The 21,145-nt window shown below is 42.2% G+C and overlaps 3 protein-coding genes across 3 annotated transcripts; 2 read left to right on the top strand and 1 right to left on the bottom strand.

Moving 5' to 3' along the window:
* The first annotated feature begins 2,818 nt into the window (after positions 1–2,818).
* On the top strand, positions 2,819–5,569 carry LOC142885299 (aquaporin-1-like). The gene is made up of 4 exons (XM_076021639.1): positions 2,819–3,214; positions 3,295–3,453; positions 3,962–4,042; positions 4,157–5,569. The coding sequence occupies exons 1-4, from the start codon at positions 2,855–2,857 to the stop codon at positions 4,346–4,348; spliced, it is 792 nt and encodes a 263-aa protein (XP_075877754.1). The 5' UTR covers positions 2,819–2,854; the 3' UTR covers positions 4,349–5,569.
* A 3,174-nt stretch (positions 5,570–8,743) lies between these two features.
* Positions 8,744–14,277, top strand: thoc1 (THO complex 1). Its single transcript, XM_076021643.1, has 21 exons — positions 8,744–8,889; positions 9,109–9,182; positions 9,262–9,322; positions 9,397–9,466; positions 9,801–9,919; positions 10,034–10,082; positions 10,168–10,263; positions 10,469–10,551; positions 10,642–10,715; positions 11,546–11,654; positions 11,734–11,868; positions 11,995–12,095; positions 12,203–12,269; positions 12,358–12,408; positions 12,502–12,572; positions 12,660–12,755; positions 12,875–12,940; positions 13,026–13,109; positions 13,194–13,341; positions 13,438–13,522; positions 13,833–14,277. Exons 1-21 carry the CDS (start codon positions 8,842–8,844, stop codon positions 14,108–14,110), a joined length of 1,965 nt encoding a protein of 654 aa, XP_075877758.1. The 5' UTR covers positions 8,744–8,841; the 3' UTR covers positions 14,111–14,277.
* Positions 14,278–14,312: 35 nt separating this feature from the next.
* usp14 (ubiquitin specific peptidase 14 (tRNA-guanine transglycosylase)) lies at positions 14,313–20,964 on the bottom strand. Its single transcript, XM_076021644.1, has 16 exons — positions 20,811–20,964; positions 19,357–19,502; positions 18,677–18,709; positions 18,464–18,568; positions 17,899–18,002; positions 17,703–17,761; positions 17,487–17,617; positions 17,300–17,380; positions 17,117–17,199; positions 16,722–16,836; positions 16,555–16,620; positions 16,377–16,469; positions 16,152–16,280; positions 16,003–16,063; positions 15,439–15,546; positions 14,313–15,350 (listed from the first exon to the last, which is right to left on the bottom strand). Exons 1-16 carry the CDS (start codon positions 20,824–20,826, stop codon positions 15,211–15,213), a joined length of 1,470 nt encoding a protein of 489 aa, XP_075877759.1. The 5' UTR covers positions 20,827–20,964; the 3' UTR covers positions 14,313–15,210.
* Between the last annotated feature and the right edge of the window lie 181 nt (positions 20,965–21,145).

A 21,145-nucleotide genomic window follows, 5' to 3' on the forward strand; every position in this document is an offset into this window, starting at 1 on the left:
ATAATAATAATTTTGGGGTGGGAGGTATGCATCACCGAAGCAACTGTTACTTAAAAACCACAGATGAACAAGAAGACTAATACGAGCTGTAAACAACAGCTGCTGAAAAGACTAATGTGAATTCTATGATAGTGGCAGTTTTATCACAACATGCTGCATAGTTCCCATTACAAGAAAAAAAAATGGCACCAAAAGATTTTTTTTTTTTTTTTTTCTGTTGACCGTATAGTTTTTCTTTACTTCATCCTGGCTTTGGTAAAAGTTAAGTTAACCCTGCGTCACTGAATAGAATAGCTGCAGGCCAAATAAGAGAAGCTAATATCTCAAGCATCAGTTTGGCGCAATGGAACATGATGGAAGGATTGTTCGCATCGTCTCCTTCCAGCTTTTTCCTGCCTTTTAATCAAAATCTATGGGTTTTTACCTGATGGACGGATGGGAGATTTGTGTTTGGCAAGACTTCAAATAGTAGGACACATTAAAATGTAACATGACATGTATTAAATGCAAATGTAAATGTAAAGATTTCTGATTTTCTTCTTTTAATTTGTTCTTTTTTTTTTAGTCACCAAATTTTTTCAACCCCACACAAGGTAGCAGTGATCTAAGTGAATAACGCTCAGGGCAGCATGGCGCTCGGCTAAAGTGGAAAAGTACAGAAAACCGCAGGAACACGTGGAGGTCGTTTCATGCTGCTTGACAAGCTTCTCTTTCAGCTGTTTCTAATTAACCATGACTAGTTTTTAAAGCAACACACCTGAGATCAGCTGGCAAATGTCATTCACAGTGTTTTCAATCTGGCTGCCCGCCTGTGCACACAGACTTTGCCACCGTACCCCGCCCCAAACCTTTATGTTTGCATGAGATTGATGCAATCTGCTTCGCCATGTTAAAAATTGGCTGTTTTGGAGGGCACTTCTTGGAATGGCAGAATCAATCTCATCCAGGCCAGGAAATGAAAGTGGCTTGTCCTTTCAGCCTTGTGGCAGCTACTTTAGCACAGTGAGCAGGTCACATTAGCAGCCCCCACCTAAATGCTGCCATCACCCTGGGCCTCCTGGCCAGCCGTAACATGAGTTTCCTCAGTGCCGTTTTCTACATAATAGCTTAGATTGGAGTGCAGCGGCTGGCAACAGAAGCAATATTCTATCATGAAGCTGTTCAAATCAAGTTAACTTTATTTGTATAACCCTTTATCAAAACAATTCCTCCATGAGCATTGCGCCTAAAGAAAGCAAGAACTGAGACCAGAGTGGCCAAGAAAAACAGACTATTACGCGGCAGGAACCTCAAGTGTGTCTCAACCATTCATTAGAGAGAGATCATCAATCAGTGATAGAGCGTTGAGTGAAGGGAGGGTGGATGAGTAAGAGCAGGATGAGGCATTATTCTGAGTTAAGTGTTGATTTGTACACAGCAGCTCATCATCACCTCAGTCAAAATAAGGTCATCTTCAGAGTAGGCAAAAATCTCATGAAGATGTTTGGATCAGGCCAATCTTATCTGAGAAATTAAAAACCTCCTAATGCCAATGCAATAGTGTTAGGGTGGAGCGGTGGATTGGGCTGCTCATTTGCTTGGATGGAATGGGTAACATTGCCAAGAAATAACCAGAACAGCTACAACTACCTACATCTTTGGCATGAACATCTCTGACTTTATTTAAAATGTTTTGTCTTGTAGCTGTTGCGCAAGCAGATACTTGTAATACTGTCTTAATCCGAATCTAGAAATTAAAACGAGTAAACTGTACGTCAGCATCAGCATCATTGTGCACACTATCAGGACGCCACACACTCACTCGGTGTCAACAAGGTAAAGTGGAGCCCATGCGTCTCCAATTGTCCTATGAAATCATCCCCTTAATGAATGTCATGTAGTGCTCAGATTGAGTGGTATTTGTGGAATTGGCTGCAGCCTGATCCGGTTCCATGTGAATGTCACTCACTCATTGGCCAAAGTATTGTTCAAATCTAAATGCCAGGTTTTAATCATCGCTGCCGTTCTGTGGCTGTCCTCCAGCAAAGACGAGGCCTCCTCTCACCACCAGAGAGTGCTGACAAGATGAAAGCCTTTGGCTTTTGTTTCCAGGGGTTTTACATTCTCATCAGCAGATTTAGTTACAGTTAATCCTCATTCTAGGAGATGGTAGATATTGAAATATGTATTTTTCTCCTCTTTTGGCTCAAAAAATCAGGCCCATGTCAGGGTTCTGCTGTAGGATTTGTGCTCCTCCTATACACCTCTACATCCTATACGCTGTGAATTCAGGCAACTGGACTTCTCTTCTACTTAGTTCTGGAGATTAATTCCCCATTTCTGGGATTGGTTACACAGGATGTAGTGTCAGCCCAGCTCAGTCCTTAAGACCCGGGATCATTCACTGTCGTCCTTTGGTAGTTACTGTGAGGATGTCAATTCATTTCCCGTTCATGTTTCCAAAATATGCCTTTCCATCTCTCCCGTGTGCCAATTAATTCTTCTGCCTGCTAGTGTGCCTGCAGCTTTTTAGTACCTTTATTTTTTATTTAATTTTAGTTTTTTTTGCTGGCATCCAGAGACAAGTCCAACACCAGCACTGTTCTGTCGGAAATCAATTATTGAAAATTAAATCAGCAGCCCTCTTCAGGGGGAAGTTGAATAATGGTCATAAAGTATGAATAAGTGTAACTGCATATCACTTTCAGATGGAACCATTTTTACAACCTGTCACTGCAGCTTGTGGCTGAATTTAACTGCCTTGCATCTTTTTTCCTCTTTTCTCTTTTCTCCTCCCTCTGCACTCAGGCCTGCCCTATAAATACCGAATCGCTTGCGAGTTAGGTTTGACACGTCAAACACTTTGGAGGCAGACATGACAGAAATAAAAACCTGGGGCTTCTGGAGGGCTGTGGCGGCAGAATTTGTCGGTATGCTGCTGTTCATATCCATCTGCCTTTCAACCATCGCCGGAGGAAGCCTGCACAACGAGAAGGTTGCCATGGAGATAAAGATCACGCTGGCCTTTGCGCTGGCCATCGCCACGCTGGCACAGAGCCTGGGCCACATCAGCGGAGCGCACTTGAACCCAGCAGTGAGTCTGGGCCTGCTGGTCTGCACACAGATCAGCGCCCTACGTTGTGTTTGCTACATCCTGGCCCAGATGCTCGGAGCGGTCGCGGCCAGCGCAATTGTGAACGCATGTGCACCTGGCAGGCCCCTTGGCGTCAACGAGGTGATGGGACAGCTTTGTATGGTGTAAGCCTGAGCTGCCTCATTTTCTGCCCTGCATTTTAACATATTCATCTCTTGCAGCTGAACGTGACCGTGGGACAAGGCTTTGTCATCGAGTTTCTTGCCACCCTTCAGTTGGTTCTCTGCGTGATAGCAGTGACTGATAAACGGCGGAGTGACGTGAGAGGATCGGCACCACTGGCTATCGGACTCTCAGTGGGACTCGGGCACTTTGCAGCTGTAAGTGAACACAAGACTTTGGGCAGAGCAAATAAGTGACAGCAGCCAATTGGGTGTTGAAACAAACTCACATTAAAGTTATTTGTATCATTAATCTGCCACTAATTAACTTTCCATGCATCGACTTCAGGGAAAAAATAGAAAAAGTCTGTGACGAATTCTGGCTGCATTTTTTGTCATGTTACACAATATACAAACTAATGAAATGTGTCTTGTGGAGGTTTGGAAGGACAGAGACGAGCAATTGCGAGTGAGAAGCATAACTATATGTATTGTCTTATCACAGACAAAAAAACAATGATAATGATGAAAGAGTGATGATAACACCCAAGGCATGAGCAACTGGTGATTCACTGCTTGATTACACAGTCTAACATATTCTAAAAGCTAATTCGGCCGAGTAACTCATCTGTGTCACTCAAACTGAATTCATCTGTAGGTTTACCTTCAAAAGAAACAAAGTGTATTGATTGATTGATTGATTGATTATTGAGTTTTCTGTTTCCAGATCAGTTTCACTGGATGTGGTATTAATCCTGCCCGGACTTTCGGACCAGCCGTGATACGCAATAAAATGCCGAACCACTGGGTAGCGTCAGCAAATATACATTTAAATCTCTGAAAGACTTGTTGTTGTTTTTTTAATGGCACCTATTCTGTCGACACAACACACCATAGCTGAAGCATTTGTCTCTTATTTCAGGTGTACTGGCTGGCACCCATGTGCGGTGGCATAGCAGCGGCTCTTATCTACGACTTCCTTCTGTGTCCACGATCACATAACCTCAGTAGGCGCAGGCACGTCCTGCTTTATGGGCCGGAGGATGAGAACGATGCAGCTGAAACAACCAGAGAAGGCAACAGCAGCCCCGGGCCAAGTCAGTGGCCCAAGTGAGCGTCGTGCTGTGACACCCAACTGTCGCGTATGCATTCAATGTGGTTTGTAATTGACATGTTCTTTAGTTTTAATTTCCTATATCATGTTTTTTCAATATATGATAAAAGAAATCTATTTCCACTAAATTTCTTTTTTATTATTATTTTTAACTATGTCAGAAGCTCAAATAAATGCACATTCTTACTCATGCCTTACGTCTGCCAGAGTAACATGCTTTATTAGATTTATTTTTTTTTATTTACATTTATTTAGATGTTTTTGTCCTTGTGTTCTTTCCATCAACATACTGTACATGCTGTATAAGTTACTTTTCCATTCATGGTCTGTTGGCAGAAATCCCAAATATGGCTGAGTAGTGAAACAACAAAAGGATGTTAATGAGGTAATAGTGCATGAAAGTACATTACATACGCAGGTAGAGATGGACAAGAAGTGGCCATCATGGAGATTTCCTGTTTGGCAGTGTCACAAGAATGTCCTCTCACACGTCCCGTCTCGTGGCTTGTGATCCCCACACCCCGGGCTAATCATTGAATAACCTTTCCACTGACTTTAAAGTCCATAGCTGAACATTTCTCAACAAAAAGGCCCGCAGTTGGAGGGCAATCCAGTCCAAGTCGTTAAAGTAGATGCAGGTTTTTTTTGTTTGTTTTTTTATCTCAGGTACCAATCGGGAGCAAGATAACTGCCACGCTTGAAGGCACATCCCTTTGAGCACTCCCAACATTGTTTTGTGTGTTGTGTGTGTGTGTGTGTGTGTGTGTGTGTGTGTGTGTGTGTGTGAGAGAGAGAGAGAGAGAGAGAGAGAGAGAGAGATGATCATTAACAATAACGGCTATATCCCAAATACTTTTATGGCATCTTGTGACAGGGCTAATCTGTTAGATTGTTGCGTCCCTTTATGGCACAGCTACGCAGGTAAAAATTAAGGGGCGTTGTTTATTTTTTTCATTTGTTATCACTTTTCAACCTTGAGTTGTTATCTATTTATTGCTGTTTTTGGCTCTTTTATACAACATCTTTTTGGGAACTGAGACAAAAGTGTCAAGGCTTCTGTCAGTCGAGTGCTGTTATCTTGCGTAGGACAAATAAAGTTTTGGAGTCTGTGGGTAAAAATCACTGAAAAATGGCCCCAAAATGTAAATCTCCATCTGCCTTTAAACTGAACTAAAATGAAATACAGGAGAAAGAAAATACAAAAGTGGGTTTTTCGCTGGATCAAGGCGTATCTTTTTTGGTCAGTCACACTGTGTCATCAACTTTCTACAGTATCTGAAAACATGGATCTGCTGTTTGCAATATGGTTGGCCACTATTAGTGATGACACTGTCTCACAAAGGGCCATTTATCTAATGTTGAGGGAAGGAATAAAAACTTGGACATCACTGAAGGATCTACAATGCATGTGCATGAATCAACACATTTTATTGTTTTTAACAACACTTGCTCCGATAATATTTATCTGCACTGAATGCATACATCATTCTTTATGGTTTTCCTCCCCTCAGTGAGGAACGTTGCCCTGCTCTGCTGTGCGTTATCACAACTGTCAGTTTGCTTTCTTACTTATTTCACCGAGCCATAGCTGCACTGAGGGGGCTATCTTGCTTATATAATACGACACCAATTCAGACAATTTCATTTTTTTTTTTATCGTGGAATTTCAGAGAGCGGTTTAGTGCAGCGGTTGCCAGTATTAAATCTCCTTCCTTTGTGTGTTTAACCTCATGGGTCACAGCATTGTGGTTGGCCTGTTGTTTTCATGATGGCCTCAACAACATGGACAAAGCTCTTTTTGTTGCAGTTGGCCATTTTTGTCTGAGATCGTCCCCCATCAGATGATTTGACTTGATCACTTGGCACAGGGAGGGAGTTCAGTGGGCCGCTCATTATCTTGATCTCAACAAAACAAACAACCCAGAAAAGAGGCTCGGGCTGATTTATGCTGACCTGACTAGAAAGTACTATATTCACCCTTAAATCATGGCCACACTCATCCAATGAGTAGATTCTGTCATAAAAGAGAAGTGTCATTTATTTTCTCCTTATAATATCAAAGTTATTGCTGCATAGTTCTAAAACGTTGAATGGAGATCTAAATGAATGATCCTGGAGAGAGAGAAATAAATAAATAAATGTTTAGGAGAACCATGACTGTAATTAGACATTTATTATTTCTAGGTATTTTTGGTTGTTGATGTTGTTGTTGTTTTAAGACAACACTTTCCTGGCAGAGCTCATGCATATTAATTCACAACGAAAAATAGTTCCAAAACAAACGCAAGAATTCAGTTTGGTTTAACTAACAATAAGTACGGAGTTTTGGGCTGAGTAATTATCTAGCTGAGAGTTGCTCTTTTCAGTCCCATGAAAGTCCTCCTTAATATCTAATATTTCCTGCAGATGGCAAATATTGGACACGCAAGGAAATGTGTGTATATTTAAGTTCATAAGCACCCCCCAAAAAAACATTTTCAGAGGAAAAGTCAAGTTGAGGACTACTTAACCCCTCCCCTCAGCTCAACTCCACTAGTGACTGATGCCGGCTCTTATCTGCAACCCAAGAGGCACTCGCCATGCTCACTCCCTTTCTGCTTCTCATCAGTTTTTGGCACCGTTTCAATAAACGCTGCGTCAGTTAGAGGGAGTTGGGTCAGGCTAAGCCATAGACTGTGCACATGAGGAACAAGGCACCGCATCAAAACTGCAGGGTAAAACACTTCTCCTTTTTGTGACCGGTGCAATCACACAGACGTCAAGAAATGTATTCCTCAGCTCTTTCTATGTGTCACTACTGGCCTGCATTTTCACGGTTTGGCGTTTTCCCCCCAACGTCAGCATGACACCTTTGCCTTGCTTAACTGCCTTTACAACTGAAGAGCTGTAAACAATTGTCAGAGCGTGCAAAAGGCAAACCGTCCATCCAGCCAGACCGCTTTAGAGGTCCTGACACGACGACCTGCCTGGTAAACATAGACAGAACAGCACTGCAAAGCTCTGTGTAGTTCTGCCAATGTTAGAGGCAAACTACAATACACAGACATGACAGCAGTATCAATGTTTAAATAATAAAACACTGGATTTAGTGGATTTAACAACCAAATCCAGGTCAACAACAGAGTAATTAATAGTATTTTTGTATATTTTGTTATGAGCAATCTCAGTAAGAAGTTTTAACTGCCTCATGCTGCCTCATGCCTTCAACTACGTACAGACAAAATTGTGTCAATTTAACTAAATACTGAAATAAATACTGATGCAACACACAGTGTTACACACACAAGTATCAGAAACTCTGAGACGACTTTCACAATAGGCCTGTATCATTATGCAGTTGGACGTCCTAGTCACTGTGGTACTCAAACCAGGATAGAAAAAGCACCTTTCTTGACATTACACATTTTATACAATGAAATTGTGACATCAGAATTGCAGGTTCGGATTACAGAGTTAGAGTATTTCTATCACTGCGGCTCGACACAGTTCAGTTGGAAAGGACATTTTCAACCACTGTCATCACAAGACCTGTTGAATGTGCCACACACAAAGCCCACTGATTTTTTTTTCGCTGTGCAAGCACACTGACTTCCTCTCAAGAGTTCAGAAGTTTATTTTACCTTAAAATAATAATAATTATTATTATTAGTAGTAGTAGTAGTAGTAGTAGTAGTAGTTGTATTAGTATTATTATTATTATTATAATGACGACGGCTATTATTATTATTATTATTAATAATAATAATAATAATAATAATAATAATAATAATAATAATAATAATAATAGTAGTAGTAGTAGTAGTAGTACTTAGTTGATTTTTCTTTTAATTGATTTAGTTCTTTTGAAAGCTGTCTCAAAAGAGAACAACGTATATGAGAACCATGTTAACACAATAACATGTTTACGAGGTGTGAACATGCACATATAACCCAACGAAGATAAACACCATACGTCACATGCACGATCTGTCGCACGGGACAAACTCACTTTCAATCGCTCGTCTGCCAGCAGACGCATGGCAGTATATCATAAAGTGTACAACACTGCCCCCTTCTGGTATCATTTGACATCGTCTCCTGAGACTATTAAAAAGGGCCAAAACAAAAATGTGTCAGTAGAAAATAAACGCTATAGTTTTGCCAAACACTAGACGCGGGGTTATTTGGACTTTCAAAGAAATTACACTGATAATGATTTGTTGCATATATGGAGCCTCCGGTTGGCCACAACGTCACAAAATGCTAAATTCTCCTCATTTTAACGCAAGGGGGTCGACTTCTACTTAGTTCTTCTCTAAAATGAACTACATTTAGAAATGAATAACAATATATTTTTAACTGTATTTCGAATGTACATAGTGCCTCCTTTGTCACTATTTTCACTCTGGCTGTATCAGGAATCCGGTCTATTATGCATGCAACTCAACTCAGCGAGCGCGTAGCCTTTAACCCGGAAGACAATTCGTGAAAGTTCCGGTTGCAAAACTGTAAAGATGTCGCCGTCCTTATTCAATTTTGTCGACGCTAAGGATAAATTCACAGTAAGTAGTCGCGGATTTGGATTCGCTTCTTTTTACATAGACTAATATGTTGTATTACATCATATCAAGGTTTGAAGTTTCTACCCAGACAAAGGGCTTGCTTGCTGTTACTGTTGTGTTAGTGCTCGGTGCTTTTAGCAAATGCTAGCAGCGAGCTAAGTCTTAACAGTGAATTTTATATTTACGAATGTTCTCCTTACCCCAATCACACGCCTTCAGACGTCTGCCAAACATGCCCTGGCCGGTAAACCTGGCAAGCATTTATTGAATGCTTTCAACCAGATCGATGGGATGTGAGTATTCCTGCCTCAACGCAAACTGTGCACATGCTAGTTATGCGTGTTGTGACTTTTCTTGTCTTGTCGGTTGCAGTGAGTCAGAGAAAAAGACTACCCTAGACCAGGCTCTGCGAAGTGTTCTCGGAGATCTTATCGTAAGTATAATGAATTATAAGAGACATGTTACAGTTGTAGTTTATAGTCTTGACCTGTTTGTCTTTATTTGTAGGTTGAGCAAAAGGCGAGCTGTGATGACTACCTGTCTCTCATTGACCTCAGCATTGATGCAGTGACTGAAGGTTTGTTGTCATCTGAACTGAAAGCGATTTTTACTGTGAATATGCCTCCTGCAGTCAGTGATCGAGAAGGAAATGATAAAAGTTAGAAAAGTACATTCTAAGATTATCAGCATTTTCCTAATTGGTGTAGCCTGATAGCAGGAGGTCTTTGGAAAGCAACAGGCAGTAGGGAACGAGACTTCTAAAGTGCGAGGTGCACCACACATAATTAAGGCTTTAAGTTTTCTCCGCGTGCTGCAGTCACACTCGTGTAAAACATTCTAATGTAAATAAGATTCCACTGTTACTGCTGCTTCCTCCATGTGGTCTTCTCACCCGCATTCTGTCCATGCAGGTATCTGCTCAGCTACTACTCCCTTTGTCCTGCTGGGGGATGTTCTGGACTGCCTTCCTCTTGACCTGTGTGACAAAATATTCTCTTTTGTAGAGGAGAATGTTTCCACTTGGAAATCGGTAAATAATAACAATAATAATAATAATAATAACAAGTTTGTATAAAAAGAAAAGGTATCCAGCACAATTATATTCATTTGTTTATTTTGTCTGGTCTTTTTTTTTTTTTAATAGAACTCGTTCTATACTGCTGGGAAGAATTACTTACTGAGGATGTGCAATGGTAAGTGTTTAAGTGTCCAGGTGTTTCTGTGCAGGTATGCACTAAAACTCGGAAGCCGCTTGTTGTAACACGTCACAATTTGCAGATCTGCTAAGGAGGCTTTCAAAATCTCAGAACACGGTGTTCTGTGGGCGCATCCAACTCTTCCTGGCACGACTCTTCCCTCTGTCTGAAAAATCAGGTAGGAATTACTGGAACTCGCTTCACAAGAGTGCCAAAAATGTACTTGTAATTGCAGGCAACAAAAGAAGACTGACTGATGGATACTGTGGCACGTTGCATCATGTTGACACGACCTGTTTGATCATTTGAATATTTCATTCCCATGTCTGTTATACTCGGCTCATCCAGTCACTTCTTAATACTTGTATTTCTCTTTATCTCAGGTCTGAACTTACAGAGCCAGTTTAACTTGGACAATATTACAGTGTTCAACAAAAATGAACAAGAGAGCACCCTTGGCCATAAGGTAAATTATATAAATTACATTTTGAATTGAATTCGAAAATAAGGGAAACGTTGGGATTTAACCTTTCTGCTTTTTGTCATGTGGCTGTAGCACACAGAAGAGAAGGAGGAGGGTATGGATGTGGAGGAAGGAGAGATGGGAGAAGATGATGCCCCTGCACCGTGGTATGAAGCCTTCACCTTTCCATTTTAAATGAATAGAAGTAGATCTCGGCTTTACACCGATCATATCGGCTATATCGGATCGGCCGATATTTGGCTTTTTTTTAAATGTTCGTGATGGGGATTCATGTCATAAATCACCGATCCTATCAATGACGTCGTGGTTGTGTTGAAACTTTTTTCATCTGTCTCATTCACTCCAAAGTAGTTTCACAGCATCGACGTGTTTATTTGTTTGTATCCGAGAGCTAATGATTCATGATTCAAAAAACTTAATTTTCGTCTTCGTGCCTCTTCCTGTTTTGAGTACTGTCGCTATGTGACGGACAATAAAGTTTATTTGAATCTTCACGACGGCAACATCCATGGGCGACACAAACAAACATGTCGGAGGTGTGGAAGTTTTTCAAAGTGAGAGAAACAGACATAGCACGAGCTATCTGCAATATATGCAACGCTACAGTACCTCGCGGGGGAACGTCGGCAAAAAATTTCAACACGACAAATTTAATCAGGCACTTGGAAAAGATACACACGGAGGAGCATGTTGAGTTCAAGAAACGCAGCGCGGAGAAAGAAAAATAAAAGCAAACTCCGAAACGGATGTTAAAGCAAACAACTTTATTAATACTCGGGGAAACAGCACGGAAGTATATAAGTACATAAACAAGTAATTTAAATATTGCTCCTCACGTGATCGGTTATCGGTTTATTTAAACTCACTGATCAATGATCAGCACAAAAATCGTGATTGTGTAAAGCCTAAGTAGATCTATTTCAACATATGCTCTATTCGCATGCATCCATTTTCAAATTCTGCCCTTTTTTTCCAGTTCCATCCCCATCGACTACAATTTGTACAGAAAGTTCTGGACTCTGCAGGACTACTTTAGGAACCCCCTGCAGTGCTACGAGAAATTCTCTTGGATGACTTTCCTGAAGGTAAAACACCTTAATGAGGAAAAAGTTCCATTCACTGCTAGACACTGACAATGTCAATATATTATTGTGTCATGCGCAGTACTCCGACGAGACCTTGGCAGTATTTAAGAGCTACAAGTTGGATGACATGCAAGCCTCTAAGAGGAAGCTGGAGGACCTGAGAGCATCTGGAGGGGAGCATGTTTACTTTGCAAAGTTTCTAACAAGTGAGAAGGTGAGAGGCTGATGCCATGGGTCTCCATGTCTGCACTGGTGTCCTGTCCAGTGAACGTTTTTATTTGAAGGCACACATTTTCTTCAGGAAGTTGCTAATATCCTTCTACTTCTATTTCTCTTCCAGCTGATGGACTTGCAGCTCAGTGACAGCAACTTCAGGCGGCACATTCTTCTGCAGTACCTCATCCTCTTCCAGTACCTCAAGGGTCAGGTCAAGTTCAAGAGGTAAACTGCATCGCACCCCTTATTTCGTAAGCAAAAAAAGCAGTTCATCGGTTGTCTAGCAGGTTTTTATTAATTTTTTTTTTTTTTTTTTTTTTTACCTTCCACAGTTCCGGCTGTATTCTAAATGATGATCAGTCTGCCTGGATTGAGGAAACAACTAAACTAGTTTATCAGGTCAGTGGTTAGACAACACGCTTATTTCACCTGTTGTGACGGTCGATCCGCTGTCCTTCATTTCATTTTCATGAATCCCTGTTACCAGCTTCTACGAGAAATCCCCCCCGATGGAGACAAGTTTGCCACCATGGTTGAGGTGGGTTGGCCTTTGTAACTTTGTCTTTCTTCAAGCTTCTCGGTACTTCCCTTTTACACCGTCAGTGAAATGTATCGTCTGATCGCTGAACAGCACATCCTCGACACCGAGGAGAACTGGAATGGCTGGAAAAATGACGGCTGCCCCAGTTTTGTCAAAGAAAGGTATGTCAGGATGACAAAAGCTAGAGGCTTCCTTTGAGATGTGGACCGAGTGCATGACGGTGTTTTTACTTTTTTCCACTAAAACAGGTCAGCTGATGACAAACCCAAAAGGCCCACCAGGAAAAGACAAGCTCCAGAAGACTTCCTAGGAAAAGGACCAGACCGCAAGATTTTCATGGGAAAGTATGTGGTCAAATGAATGCAGGGTTGCGATTTAAAAGTAATCCCCCCCCACCCCCCCAAGAATAGAATAATTGGAAGCCGTTTTGTTTTGTTTTTTTGTTTTGTTTTGTTTTTGTCAGTGATGAGTTGACACGACTGTGGAATCTGAATCATGACAACATGGAGGCCTGCAAGTCAGACAGCAGGTCAGTATTTCACTGAACCTTGGTGAAATAAAAAAGACAAATGTGTGCAATGCATCATTGAACATGTGATGATGTTTTTGTTCAGGGAGTTCATGCCGTCACTGGATGAGTTCTTCGCAGAGGCCATTGAACAGGCTGACCCTGCTAACATGGTGGAGGACGAGTACAAGTATGTGTGACCCAAGTCGTTGGCTCCTCTCTCGCCTCCCTGTGGGTGTCTCACTCCTCTGACTCATCCTGCACATCGTCACAGGGTCGTGCGGAACCCAAACTACGGCTGGCGTGCCCTGAGGCTCCTGTCCAGGAGGAGTCCACACTTTTTCCAGCCAACCAATCAGAAGTTTAAGAGCCTGGCAGACTACTTGGACAGCATGGTCAGCAAACTGGCCAAAGAGCTGCCGGTGAGGAGTTGCTAAAAACCTGCGTATGGCTTTAGAAGAGATCCATGTTGACTGCGATGTGCTAGTCTGACCTTGGCTTTTCTACAACGCTTGCAGAAGGACATTCCTTCAGAAGAGATCAAGACGGGAGAGGATGACGACGATGACAACGGAGACAATCTTCTCAAAGACAGCAATGACAGTGAGTCTGCGATTTGCCTCGGTCCTGTCTTTTTATGCAGTGCACCTCAAACTACGATAGCTAATTCAGCAAATTCATTTTTGAGCTGGGCAGCGATTGCTTGGACCTTTTAAAAAATAAAATGTCCCACATCTCAAAATTTTCTTTACAATAGAAAATGGTCAAGATTCATTAAAGTGTTAATTCTAAATATTCAATTGACCGTGTGGAGAAACACTCTTGGCCTTTATGGGAAAGGCTGACTTGCCAAGAAGCCATATTGGTCTATTTCTGTCCAAGTGTTCTGACCTCATCATCCTCCTGTGTCCAGGTCCAAGCATACAGAGCAAGACTGTGACTAACCAGCAGATGGACGACATCGCAGCCAAGCTGGGCGCTCAGTGGAAGACACTTGCCTCTCATCTGGAGGTGAAGGCGGCAGAGATGCGGGAGATCGAAACAGACAGCGAAGACGTGGACATGCAGGCCAAGCTGCTGCTGGTGGCCTGGCAGGACCGAGAAGGACCTCAAGCTACTGTGGAGAACCTGGTCGCCGCTCTCAACGCAGCAGGATTCGGCCAAATTGCGGACGGCCTCAATGAGGCTTAAAATATCAAGCGTTGCCTACTTTATAAAAAAAAAAAGTCCCAATTTAATGTCACTCGTCCCTTTTTCATACAAAAAAATTTGACATTTTTTCCCCACATGTAGACTATGTTGAATTTTGTTTTTCATCAGTGTAAAAATTCCTATTAAATACATTTTTTCTAACAAAACACCTGTCAGCATTATTATCACAATCCCACATGAGTTGGAATAATTGGTTTTTTTATTATTTTCACCACCAATGAAAGCAATCAGTTAACTTATTACACAGTGGTGTCACTTTTGGCGCGATCTGCATTGAGGGACAAACTGAAGCACAGAAATGTTTTTGGAACGGCACAGACATCAGTGTGTTAAACCCCATCGTCCAAGGCTCGAGTTATACACTCACAAGTTGAATCTCAAGTCTTTATTTAATTGCAGGCAGTTCACAGCCAGGGCAGCGTGTTCTGAACTTACTACCCCTGCATGCTCACATCCCATGGGGGGGGGAAAAAAAAAGCATTCAATGAAGGTTTGGCAGAGGCCTTCCTTTGTCAAGATGTTGTAGAACAATTCCAGGAGATGCTGCGAGCCAAGCATTTAAGAAAAGACCTGAGATTGAACCAAAAACTCCCAGAGGGCCAACAGGTGAACAAGGGCGCGAGTGTTTACAGTGCACGTGAAGATCCAATATGTGCCGAGTTGGTACGAAGCAGAATGTCGAGGACGACAGCTCGAGTAAGCTTTTTTTTTCTTTTTTTTTGTAACAAGTTGATTAAATTACTACTGAGAAATGTCGCTTTCATTATATGAGCACCTTATCAGAGGCTTTAAAAAATATACAATGTGTATAAAACATTTAATGAAGCTGCGGAGCCAGACTTGAAAAACCTCTGTCAAGGGTCCAGTCCAGGGAGCCTCCCACCATCTCTCTGCATCCTTTCCCCCAAAGCTCACATCAGTTGAATATTTTGACAGTATTTTATAAGCATTTGCATTGGTTACAAAAACAAAAGTTAAGGTCATCAAATTCTTTAAAGACACCGGGTTCACTGCACATGGATGCAGGCAGTGCTTGGAAATGGCAATCTTGGATGCGTGTGTTGGATGCGGTGGTCTGGCTACTCTTCAAGTAGTTCCAGCCGCCGGGGGCCATACAGTAGAACATATGCTATATGCCAGTCCCCGCCTCCAGACAGTCGTAGGATATCCTCCGGAGACACCACGCTGACCTTGTCGTCGTCGAACTTGAACCACTCGTCTAACAAGAGGCAGAGAAGAGAGTAGGAAACGTCATGTTCACTTCATCTCATGCAGCGGCATGTCCTGGGGGCTCAGCGCCGTCCTACCTTCTTTCCTCTTGACCCATCCCACGTAGTGACCCGATGAGCTGGAGCGGCCTTGGTGTGTGAGCACCGCCTGCAGGTCATAGTAGCCGCTGTTGTTGGAGCCCAAGTCTGCAGCAAGATAAACATTCCTTCAAACCCAGCTCGTGACTCAGTGAAAGGCGAAGCTCTGGAGGAGGCAAACTGTGTTTAAAATGCTGTTGCTGCTCTGGGTCTGCACGGTAGGATTCAGATTTATTTTTTTTTCCTTAATTGTAGGAAATTAAGGCCAACACGACAAGAAAGCATTAAGATGTTTGTGAGAAATAATGACATGACAATTTATTTTATGCTACATAATATTTAGGTCCTCGTAATGTATTTTTACCTAAAACATGAAACGTCAAAACAAATATGTGCATAAAAAGTGTAATGGTAGAAAGCATCAATTCTTTGTGGGAGGCTGTCAACAGTGAGCTAATGGTTTTCATTGTTGTCCAGAATAATACAAGCACTGAAAACAAATTCGATATAACATTTTTGAGGGTGTTTAAGTGAAGTCCGTATATTTCAAATGGCTCAACATACCATCAGAGAAGGAGAAATTTTCATATTTGACTTCCTTTGTTTTGTCGGGCTTCTTCGTCAGCTAAAGAACACAGACAGAGGCAATGTTGTTGAGTATAAAACGGAAATTATTGTCGAGCAACTCAAACAGGAAAAACCTTCTGCCTCACCTTCTGCTGTTGTTTCTCAAGTTTTTTGTCCTCCATCTCTTTGAACTTAGACCTGAGGGGCAGCATCTTCTCCTGGAGCTCTGCGGTGCACAGCTCATAGACATCCAACATCAGAGGGAACTTGACATCCTTCGCCACAGAAGGAAACAAAAAAAAGACATTTAGTTCCAAGTTTAATGTTAATGATAATTCGCTTGAGGGGGAAGTCGGATATTGGAGGCCGACCTTAAGGACTTTTGCATTGACGGACTCCTTCTCTTTGTAGAAAAACCGGACCATTTGAACAGTCAAATAGCCGGGCAGGCGGCTGAGTTTGGACTGGAGGGTTTTAGAGGGGAAATGCATTTTAAACTCAAGGTTTCACATATCGCTGTAAAGATTAGCGACGGTGAGGGAGACTTACAGATTTTATATAAAGGGCATTTCTTTCCAAGGTTGGAGACATCTTAGTGATTTCTTCCTGCAGTCGCTGGAGGGGAAAGAGGCAGAGACGTAGCACGGGTTGCTTGGGAGACCCACAAAGCACTCAGCAAGCCACTCTGGTACAGCACTTTTAGTCTCGACCCTTACCAGCCTCAGTCCTGTGGCCAGGTATTTGACTTCTTGGTTGATGAAGCAACTCAGCTGAAGCTGGCTTTCCTTGCCTTTTATTGGCTCCTCTTCCTCCGACTCTGTACACTTCATCCTGAGTCAGAGAGTCAAGGAAAGCTGCCCGGAGCTGAGACACCCTGGTTGGGTCTTGAACAGAAAATTGTAACACGGAACAGAACTAAACTGTATTGCTGTGTTTTAACTAGGTTTTATTAGTAATTGCTCTTATTATGTTTTACTCTGGAAAGGACCTTGTGCACTGTTTGGCTGTTGGAAGGTGCTATATAAATAAAATTGATTGATTGATTGGTTGAAATTGTTGTAAATTGGTTGACAAGTTGAAGATCAAATTATCATGTATATCACAAGGATACGAAGTTTCAAATTCTACACCGAAATACTGGTCGATGAAGTTCTTCTTTGTGGAGGCAGCAGCAGCACTTCCCTCAGACTCTGTCTGTAGATGGAAAGACGGTGCAATAACTAGAATCATTAGTTCAAACGTAACTTCATTGGAAGTCTACACCGTGTTGGAAAAACAGGGCGAGAATAATTACCTCCATCGGCGTCTCTGACTCAAGTGGCTCCAATTTTTGTTGAAGCACTCTCACCATTTGCAGCCAGCACTCGTTGGCATCCTGAGGGAACAAAACATGCAAGAGCATGCAGAAGACAGTTACATTGCACACATTTGGACAGTGATGTAAATGCTAGAAAGGTGCGTAGATTTGTAGCATTTTTCACCTGCTGCAGGTACTGCCCCTGATCGCCCTTCTCTGCAAACTGCGGGAAAGCCATGTGAAGGAACTGCAGCAAAATAATGGGCGGGAGGCTCGATGAGGTCTTCTCCATGGTCTCATACAAGTCACGCAGGGCTGACGACGCAAATAAAAGTTCAATGAGTTCAAATGCATCAAGGCGTAACAAATGTATGCACTTAGGATTAGCGAGGGCTAATACCTGCTGTGATATACTGTGATGGTGCATTTGCTCCTGAAGATCGCAGGGCACCAGAATACCTAGGGGAAGATCAAAGAGCAGCGAGGTTGCAGTAAGGCTGCATTCACACAGAAGTCAGCGCTGCAGCGACAAGCTGTTATCCCAGGACCGGACAGAAAGGAAACAATCGGCACCAAAAGTATCCAGAAAAACGCACCTCCTGAGAGCCGTTTTGAGCTCCGGCACAGAGCGCAGACACTGCACTGTGGCATTCATGTAGCAGGTGTTGCCGAGGTTTGTCAAGCCACAAGGCAACTCCATCTAGAAACAATAAAACACAGTTGAGTCGTGCTTAGTTACAGTTTGCTTTCATTCAAATAGACAGTCGGTCGACCTCGACTGCAGAAGAAGCTTAGTTTGCAAAGCCATTTCACACTTAACAAAAAAAAAACATTTTTTCATTTCTATCTTCCTGAATACTGCAAGGTTTGCATCAGCACTGAGCGGCTTTGTCCTGTCAACATTTTAAAAAGTAGTCATTAAATGTGTGGACTAAACCCTTTCAAGTAGCTCCTGCTTCCTAAATATTAGTGTTGGCATTTTATCTTGAACCATGTTGGAGATCAACACAAATGTCGACTGGACAAATGGATGCACTTATTATCATGCCGCCAACATCACAAACATCCCATGGAAAACATGTTTAATTGATGGGGTCGAAAGAGAAAACTGTAATCGCCGCGTCTGATTGGCCTGCACTGGCAATCTTGTGGCTGACTCACGGCTGAGGCCAGCTGCTCCTCAGTCATGTCCTCCACAAACATGGGTCGCACAGCAGGCTCCTCAGGCAGAGCCTCTGCTGAGCCCATCATCAGCAGGGTCATCCCCTGCGACACAAGGAAGACACGTGAGCAGACGCAGTCACTTCCTATGCTGACTTTAATAACCGGCCAGCCAAGAAATCCTTGTTGCCCAAACACATCTGAACAACTCACATTTTTCAGCTGAATGTTTCCCCACTCGTCATCCTGGAATGAAGATTAAAAAAAAAAAAAGAACAACGTGGTTACAATAGATACAACATTGAGATGGCGCCTTTGTTGTTGTTGACGTACACAACGGTGGATTAAGAAACTGGCCAATATTTTGTTTGGCAAACAAATCAATTTTAATAAAAGCGAGTGTAATGGAAAATGACTGTACTGTCTGCTTCATCTTTAGTCTTTTACGTATATCAGAATTCTGAGGAACACACAGTGACGAGTGCGAGGAGACAGAGACGGTGAAGATGTTTTACAGGAGAGGAAGGAGAGAGATGAGAGGTTTTGGGAAAGTGCAAGCGATCCCAGACACAGGCTGCAACGGCCTCGCTCTGGGCCCCCGTTGCTAGGGTACCAAGAGATAGTGAGCTGTTGCAGGTGACAGAGTAGAGCTGGAAATAAAGCAGTAACTCATGAAGTACAGTATCTCCTGGAGGCACAGGATGTGCATGACAAGACAGTAACTCTTCGCACAAGCTGTAGCTTTTCACCAGTATAGAAAGAATAAAAATAAGAAAGAGATGAAGCAGTCGTCGTCATTGGTTTGGATCACAGAGAAATTTGTCGTCGGGCCCGGATGATGAAAATATTTTTTACTGCGCTTACCAAGAGAAATGTCACGTTTACATTTGTACCTTAAGAGTGCCTCCCTTCACCATGACCTTCTGTCTGGCCGGCTGCACTCCCGTCAGGGCAAAGAGCTGAGCCTTGAATACCATGGGCGATTCCTCAGTATTCAGCTCGATTGCGTCAAACTTCTCTTTGCCCCATTTCACGTTGACTGGAAGAAAGCACGAGACAGGTGTACGCCGGTTAGGGCGTGCAAACAGTAGCGATGCATGACTCAGGCCAGGTAGCGCAATCTCACCATGCCATCCCATTTCACTTGTTTAAGTTGTTACTTGATATTCCAACTTCATATCAAATCATACAATATTGCTCTGAATATCAAAATGTTTGTTCAGTATTTAGTAGACGTGTGCATATATTGGAATATGATACTTGTTGATAATTTTTAAGCGTGTGTACAAGTTGTACCAGGTTAACACAAACGTACATTTGTTATGAAACTACATGTTTAGTCGTTACGGTATAAAACCAATGCTCAAGTATCAGAAAATTAACATTTATTTTTATTATTGCCGTCGCCATTTTGATAAATAAACGTTGTTTGGTCAGATAGAGCCTCCGTAGAACGCAAAAAAACACGAGGATATAACCGCGCCCCTCAGTGGCAGGCAAGAATATTCTAGACCGATATATAATTTTGGGGAAATAAATCTAAATTGCAAACATCGATGTATCACTTTACCAATCAAAGGGTATTCCGCAGCCTCGCAGCTGCCAAAACAGCCAGAGTTCAGGCAGCTAACGCCGTACGCACAGTTGAGCCAAAGGCACAAAGTCGAGGCTATCAACTTCACACTGACTGATGTTCCAATGAAATGAAAAATATCAATATTTTGCTCATAGAGTGACTGTCTATAAGATAACTATTGTTTCGGTTTTGCCAGCCTCATTAGATTGCTCACAAAAACAAAGGTTTAAAAGTGCCAACTTGTGAGATGCAGGGCGTGCTGCGCTAACAAGTTTATTTTTATTATTAGTATTATTATTATTATGTTCGGAGTGAATTGCACCTGTAAAATCATTAAAATCACAGGATTACAACAGAACCCGGCTGAATTGTGTGAATAACTTATTAGCAAAAGCAGTGGACAAACTAACAACAACATGACTTGTTGTGTAGCGACTGGAGCTAACTCAAAGCTAGCAGCAGTGACTGTTAGTTTTGTCAAATGCCCGATAGCAAAGGCTAAAAATAAAAATAAAAACGCAAGAGCTCTAATAAGATGCACCAACATACTTTCAAGACGGAAAAAGTCTCCCTTTTGTTACTTCACTAAATTGGTAATATTGTCGTACCAGGCGACAAGAGTTTCTGTCGTTAGCATGCTAGCAGTACATAACGCTAACTGTAGCTAAGCTAGCATGCTAAATATAATTTACATTCCTGCACATGAAAGAAATCTAGTTCTAGACGTTTCCAAACTACAAGAGCATGTATTGCGGTGAAACAATCCCATACCTGTAAACACTGGCATTTTTGTGCTGCCTCTTCGTTCTTCAGTATTTTCCTGTTTGAAACAACCGGGACGTGAGTTGGCTAAATCTGAACTTCATTCAAACAGAATGACGCTGCAACAACACGCTGGGAACCTATCGATGTACTCTGACCTCTGCTTGTCGCGGCGTTGGATTGTGCAGTGGATTACAGGGCCACGCTACAGAGAAATAAATGGGAGATCGTGAGATGAAAGTCAAAATTTAAGTAAAATGTAAGTATAAAGACATTTTATGGCACGATTAAAACTTATATATAATTTATATGGCCTATATGAAATAACATCAAATTTCAACATA

Source organism: Nelusetta ayraudi, unplaced genomic scaffold (assembly GCF_046127955.1).
Source record: "Nelusetta ayraudi isolate G7.1 ecotype Tasmania unplaced genomic scaffold, CSIRO-AGI_Nayr_v1 ptg000011l, whole genome shotgun sequence".
Classification (NCBI taxonomy): domain Eukaryota; kingdom Metazoa; phylum Chordata; class Actinopteri; order Tetraodontiformes; family Monacanthidae; genus Nelusetta; species Nelusetta ayraudi.